The sequence below is a fragment of the Grammomys surdaster genome, unplaced genomic scaffold (genome assembly GCF_004785775.1).
Source record: "Grammomys surdaster isolate TR1022 unplaced genomic scaffold, NIH_TR_1.0 193, whole genome shotgun sequence".
Lineage (NCBI taxonomy): Eukaryota > Metazoa > Chordata > Mammalia > Rodentia > Muridae > Grammomys > Grammomys surdaster.
Genome location: NW_021604638.1, coordinates 10,302,228 through 10,309,068, shown reverse-complemented (window position 1 = coordinate 10,309,068; position 6,841 = coordinate 10,302,228). Strand labels below are relative to the sequence as shown.

The following is a 6,841-nucleotide window of genomic DNA, read 5'->3' as shown; positions in this document are numbered from 1 at the left end:
ATTTCTGTGGTAGAAAATGAGACCATGTATCTACTCCATCCATTAATGAGAAGTAAGACTCACACTTGCTATAATAGTTCTTGAAACACGAAACTTACAACAGGATAAAAGAGCATGCTTGGAGCCGTGGTGATAGCCATCTCAGAAGGCAGCCTGCCCAGGTTCTCATTCTAGCCCTGTCACTGACTAGCTTAGAACCTCAATAGTTCCCCTACCTCTCTGCAGCTCTGTTTCTGTGTCTGTAAAGTGGACATAATAACGTTTACCTCAGAGGCACCGGGTAACTCCCACAGAAGTGCTAACAGTTAGGGCCTCCTTCCTATGGCATAAGTTCATGGTAGAATGCAGTCTTTCCCTTTCTCACAACCCGTCCCAACCAAGAGAGCTGAGGTTTATGGACCATTTCCAGTGTGGTCAAAGTCCTACAGTAAGAGTGGGATTAATAGCCCTTGTTAACAGGCAGGATCAGGAGTCAGAGAAGGGTTAGGAGCTGGCTAGGAGCTGCCATTGCTCACAACTCAGGAAGGGGGTCTGGCTGTAATCTCCCCCTCTGCACTCAGCCACCCACAGACTAGCTCCACTCTTCCCCACGAGCGAGCAAGCTGCTGGCTGTGCTTACTCACAGGGTTGTTCTCAGCCTAGCCACACTGAGGAGTCCATGCCTCAGCATTGCTAGAATACTGTCCCACTGTGGGGAAACCCAGATGTGCATGCTTCTCATACCAACCCTTTGCACACACCCTCCCTCTCCCCTGCTTTTCAAGACCACTTGAAGCTGGGTATGGTGGGACAGTCGAGAGGCAAAGGCAGGAGGATCTCTGAATCCTTTTGGATTTTGAGGCTAATCTGGTCTACAGAGCAAGTACCGGAACAGCAGGGCTATGAAAAGAAACCCTGTGGAAAGGAAAGGAAAAGGAAAGGAAAGGAAAGGGGAAAGGAAAGGAAAGGAAAGGGGAAAGGAAAGGGGAAAGGAGAAAGGAAAGAGAAAGGAAAAGAAAAAGGAAAGGAAAAGAGGAAAGGAAAGGAAAAAGGAAAGGAAAAGAGGAAAGAAAAGGAAAAAGGAAAGGAAAAGAGGAAAGGAAAGGGGAAAGAGGGAGGAAAGAGGAAAAGAAAAAGGAAAGGAAAAAGAACAATACCAGAGCCTAGATTTTATAACAAAGGAAATTAACATGAGACTTGTGCTCTGAGCTGTCCTGAGTGGAGAATGCAGACAAGCAAGAGAGGGCGCAGGAAAACCTGAAAGAGGCTACTACCTTGGGAGGCTGAGCCAGAGTGGTGGGAACAGGACGGTGTATAGGAAAGATACGTAGGAAACATAAATCGCGTGAAATGGAGGTGTATTTTAATGTGGGTCTCAAAGGAGAGGGAGATGACAAGGATGGTTTCCTGGTAGCTTGACCCCAACACAGATTTCTAATGGAAAACACACACACAAACACCCAGAGTCATGGCTCATCCTCAAGCTGCATTCAGAGCCCAGACAAGAGGATGGGGGGTGGGGGGAGTGTGTGTGTGTGTGTGTGTGTGTGTGTGTGTGTGTGTGTGTGTGTTATACAGAGCCTTGATCCAGGGGCTGCTATACTGGACACTGCTAGCCCTGGTTTGAGCCAGGAGATGCTGAAAAGGGGGCCCCAGTTTCCGACTGGACCGCCCACCCACGCCTGGCTGGATGTCTGGCATCTCTGGAGCACCTCGAGGTGTTGGCTCCCTGCCGGCGTGTAGGGTGCGGCGCCGGCTCATCCCCTCCAGCCCTGACGCGCCTAGTGCGCCTGACCCGTAGGGTGGCGGCTCGGTGTGGTCCTTGGGCTTGCTGAGGGAATCCAAGGTCCCGGGGGTCAGCGGCGGCAATGCACTTGACTGGCTGGGCAGTAGCCGACCCTCGCTTCCCCATCTCGCTCCTTCTGGAGAAGTGTGCGCGTAACCCAGGCCAGGGTGATCGAGGTGCGGAGAGGCGGGCAGCGGGCGCGTGCGCGTGGTCGTTGCGTGGGCGCTGCTCTGGAGTCGGAGAGCATCAAGTGTGCGTGGGCCGGAGCCGGCGCGTGTGCCCGCAGTCGCTGTGCGCCGGGCGGGGGTGCCGCAAGTGCTTCGGGGCGCGCGCAGCCTCGCGCGGGCGGAGCGAGGAGGGATGCGTGCGGGAACTTTTCGCCCGCCCCGCAAGTCCGGGTCCCGGCGTTCAGAGGAGCTGTCCTCCGCCGCCAGCCCCGAGTGCCCGCCCCGCCCCCACTTCCGCCTCCCGCCTCTTCCTCGTTCCCGGCTCCCAGGGCCGCCGGTCCCCAGGGAACCCCGCAGGCACAGCCCCACCCGGCCGGCGCTGCTCGCTCCCACGCCCCCGCCGCCGCCTGTCGGGAGCGCACCCAGCGAGCCAGCGGGGCGCGGGCGCTGCAGGTAGGGGGAATGCGGGTTGGGCTCAGGTGCAGCGGACTGGGCCCCCGCAGCACGGGAACGTGGGGTGCCCTCCTCCGCCCGCCCCGTCTTCGCCCATGCGCCAGTCCCCTTTTAGGGAATTCTTTGCCTCTTGCCTCCTCCGGCGCGGGTGGGGCCGGGGCAGAGGGCGTTCGTTCTCCATTTCCCTGGTTCCTTCCCGGTGTCAGCCTCCTGTTTCCAAATCCCTAACTCTTCCCAGTACCTATGGTCGCGTAAACAACTACCTAGCTCTGGGAATTGGCTCCGCAGCCCCCGGTGGGCAATCCCTTCAACCTGGTAAGACCACAACGTCAGGGGGAGGGGAAAGGAGAGAGGCGTTCGGGTGGCCCTGGGTCAGTGGCAGCTCCCTCGTGAGCTCGCCTCCCCTCTCCGCAGCTCCGCAGACCGCCTCTGGGGCCCTGGGTATTTTTAGCGTTGTGACCTGGGCGGCAGCTCTAAGAGCCTTTCTCGAGTCCGAGTCCGCGTCAGCGGCTCCCTTCTCCCAGGCCAGTCAGCAGCCACATCAACTCCAGGCACCGACTTGGCCCTGCCTGGCTCGTTAGTTTCGGGTCCCTCTTAATCTCCCCCCCACCCCCCCAGTACTCGAGGACCTGGCCAAGAGCTGAGATACACACTATGGCCAGATGAGGTTTTTTGGAGGATGACAATTTGGTCCTCACCCTAGAGATTCCCCTGCTCCTGATGATAGATGGATTCAGAGTAGTGTACCAGGAATAAGAATGAATGCACAGAGCTGGCCCCAGAGCCCTGGTGTTCTGAAAAACTCAGTATTGGGAATCAGATGCCTGGTCTGAACTGTACCCAGTCTCTACCCTCTAGTTGGTACCTACTAGCTTGGGAAATAAATCAGACAGATGTGTGAGAGGTCAGAGGACAGGTGCTCAATTCTTTAGAAACAGCCCTCCTTCACGAAGTAGTGTCAGATAGTGTCTGAGGTAGGTAGGATGGTACCTTCAGGTGAGACCCCTGGGACCAGAAAGAGGCAGAGGTGAGTCAGGAAATTTGGTCTTTGCCCCCAGAGAAAGGGTTTGGAGGTGATGAGGATTGTGGTGATGGAATGAGTGAGTGTGTGTGTGTGTGTGTGTGTGTGTGTGTGTTAGGGGCGGGAAGCATGGGGGAGGAACGTTGCTCTAGTCTTTCTTTGGGTTTTGCAAGAGGTGGGAAGAACCAGAACTATAGCTCCTGTACTTTAAATCTGTCTCACCCCCTTCTTCCCTGGCCTTCTGAGGGAAGCTGGGTCCATGAAATGGCCAGCCCCTCCCAGTCTCTGAGAAGGGCAAGTAGGCAGTTAGCCAGCATTGGCAGCCTTCATTAACGACAGGCTCTTGCGGTGCCTGGAACTGACATCCCCTCTGTGGAACCAGGGCCAGCCCTGCCTCTGTCTGAGTCTGGAAATTTGTAGGCTGAGTCCTGTTGCACAGAAGAGAAAGGCTGCTGAGGCCAGAGCTGTCCAGACTGGAGGCAGAGGCTAGGCCGCTGGGATGCCAGCTGCTCAGGGGCTCCTTAAGCCTGGGCCCTCACTACATTCTTTCTCATCCTCACCATCGTGCTTGTCTTACTCTATTCCCACACAGGGACTGACATGGATCCAAATCCACGAGCAGCCCTGGAGCGCCAGCAGCTGCGTCTCAGGGAGCGGCAGAAGTTCTTCGAGGACATTTTACAGCCAGAGACGGAGTTTGTTTTCCCCTTATCCCATCTGCATCTTGAGTCACAAAGACGTAAGTTTTAAGTTCAAGGAATAGAATTGGGGTAGGTTGGGGAAGATGTCCTTGTGTCTCTCAGATCTTGGGCCCAGCTCCCTTCCTATTTTTGTGGCCCAGTAAACTCTGAACTTGGGATCTTACAGGTTGGTCTGATCCTCCTCTCAGCTCTAGCCTGGTCTGTTTGCTCTACTCCTCCCTTGTGTGCAGCCCCCATAGGTAGCATCTCGTCTATGGAAGTGAATGTGGACACACTGGAGCAGGTGGAATTTATTGATCTTACGGATCAGGATGGAGCCGATGTGTTCTTACCTTGTGAGGATTCTCCGCCAACTCCCCAGATGTCTGGTATGTCCCTCTGCTTTGGGGACCTGGGTACGGTTTGGCCAGAGTTGGATATTTGGGCCAGAAATGAGGCTGTAGGCCTGAGATGGGGAAGAATCTTAAGCAGAAGTTGGAAGCATGTGTTTCTGCTAGAGACACAGCTAGCTGCTTTGGTTTGACTCTCAGGGGGAACTGGGGTATAGATTGGTCAGCCAAAGTTCTAGCAATAGCTAGCAATTTTAGCTTTTAAGTTTTTACATTTGTGAAATTAACATAATTACGATCAGAATTTGTTTTGTTTTGTTTTTTGTTTGTTGGTTGGTTTGTGTTTCAAGACAGGGGTTTCTCTGTGTAGCCTTGGCTATTCATGAACTCATGGAGATCCACCTGCCTCTGCCTCCCAGCATGCTGGGATTAAAGCTGTGCACTACCATGCATGGCTATAGGATTAACTATTTTAATAATTTACTTTTATTTTATGTGCATTGGTGTTCTCCCTGCATGCATGAGGGGGTTGGATCTTGGAGTTACAGACATTTATGGGCTGCCATGTGGGTGCTGAGTTTTGAACCCAGGTCCTTTGGAAGGGCAGCCAGTGCTCTTAACTGCTGACTCACCTCTCCAGACTGTGTAACGTTAAAATTTACTGAATAATTTACTAGGTTCTTAATACTGTGCTAAAGTACTTCACATGTTTTCTCTTGGCCGTAGTGGTCTGTCAGGGTAGGGAGTAGGCTCTTCATTTCATAAAGAAGGAAGCTAGGGGCTAGAAATGAGTTCAGAACCACAGTTTACACAACATGCTTGCCTGGCAAGTACTTGAGTTTGATTTTAGCACCAAAAAAAAGAAAAAGAAAGAAAGAAAGAAGGAAGGAAGGAAGGAAGGAAGGAAGGAAGGTTAGAAAAAAGAAATAAAAGAAAATAGGCTCAGAGAAGTTCAGTCGCATAGGCAGGAAGTAGAACGCTGGTATTCAAACCCTCTGCCTGGCTTCACACCCTGTATGCTTACCAAGTAAGACTCATACTCTTATTTTAAACTGCTATGGAGATTGGTTGCTCCTTCTGATAACAGCCCTCAGGAAACAGAGGCAGGATGGATGATCACGAGTTTGAAGCCAGCTACAGTGCAAGACCCAGTCTGAAAAAACAAACAAACAAACAAACAAATGGCTCTTATTTCCTGATAGCTTCCTAGACATTTGATACACATTCTTAGGATTTTACCCTAAAAACTTAGAAATACAGTATCCCTTTCACAGGAAGAACAGTCCTTGGTAGGGAAAAGGGTTTGCCTAAAGTTCTCCAGGAAGAAATGAGGTAGAGCCTGAACTTTGGGATTTTTGGCTCCGGAACATAAGATGGTACAGTGATATGGAAGGGGCTGGAGGTCCCAGTTCTGGCTCCTCACTGACTGGGGAAGTAATTCTAGACAGATGCATGCCCACCCTCTGTACTTTGTTCTGGCCAAATACATATCTGAGTCCTCTAGCCCTGTGTATGGCCCTGACCCGCTCTTCTCTCTGGGCAGGAGCGGATGACCATCAAGAGGAGCTGAGCCTGCTGGTACCCACATCAGACAGGACCACATCCCGGACCTCCTCCTTGTCCTCTGACTCCTCCAACCTGCGCAGTCCAAATCCAAGTGATGGGGGAGGAGACACTCCTTTGGCACAGTCTGATGAGGAGGATGGGGATGATGGAGGGGCAGAGCCTGGACCCTGCAGCTAGCAGTGGGCCTCTTATAGACTGACCAATCTGGCTGTTCTCCATGGAGAGGAGACCCTAGACCCAGCAGAGCACTCTGGAGAAGACCTGACACTTTCCTTCAGCACCAAAGGGAGGGAAGGATGGTGGCTGGTGTGTCTGAGAGTTAGCCTCCCCCCGCTTACTGCTAACGCTGTCCTGCTGCCATGCCCCCACAGTGCTTTCTTCTGAGGTAGGACTTCCAAGGGAGACTCTAGAGGTGAGGTGGGACAAGATGCCACTGTCCCCTATGCCCTCAAATGATCCTGTAGTCTTCCACTAGAGTCTCCTATGCCAGTGTCTCTGAGGGGAAGTTCTGAGAAGTTCACTTTCCAGTTATCCTGCCTCTATAAGTCCTTTTGGGAACAGGATATGGTATAAATAATAAATAATAATATACCGCTCATTTCACCTCATTCTTCATATTGCAAAGATACCACACCCACTGTCATTAACTAGTGCCATAGCTCCATCACTCACTCCATTTTTCCAAGAAATACTTAGAATTTCATATCTCTACAAGGCATTCGGAATAGAGTTCTGAGTAAGATGAAGTACTTTCCTGTTTTCACAGAGTTTACTGTCGGGTGGAGAACATCAGGTAAATATCATTCACAGTATAGTAAGTAACATGATCAAGTCCTCCT

The 6,841-nt window shown here is 52.1% G+C and overlaps 1 protein-coding gene across 2 annotated transcripts; it reads left to right on the top strand.

The window, feature by feature from the left end:
* Positions 1 to 2,315: 2,315 nt before the first annotated feature.
* Positions 2,316 to 6,600, top strand: Dbndd2 (dysbindin domain containing 2). 2 transcript variants are annotated; one of them, XM_028769612.1, is made up of 4 exons: positions 2,316 to 2,385; positions 3,999 to 4,145; positions 4,338 to 4,475; positions 5,980 to 6,600. In XM_028769612.1, the coding sequence occupies exons 2-4, from the start codon at positions 4,007 to 4,009 to the stop codon at positions 6,177 to 6,179; spliced, it is 477 nt and encodes a 158-aa protein (XP_028625445.1). In that variant the 5' UTR covers positions 2,316 to 2,385; positions 3,999 to 4,006; the 3' UTR covers positions 6,180 to 6,600. The 2 variants fall into 2 exon arrangements, with proteins under 2 accessions (XP_028625445.1, XP_028625446.1); XM_028769613.1 differs by lacking the exon at positions 2,316 to 2,385 and adding an exon at positions 2,611 to 2,700.
* The last annotated feature ends 241 nt before the right edge of the window (positions 6,601 to 6,841 follow it).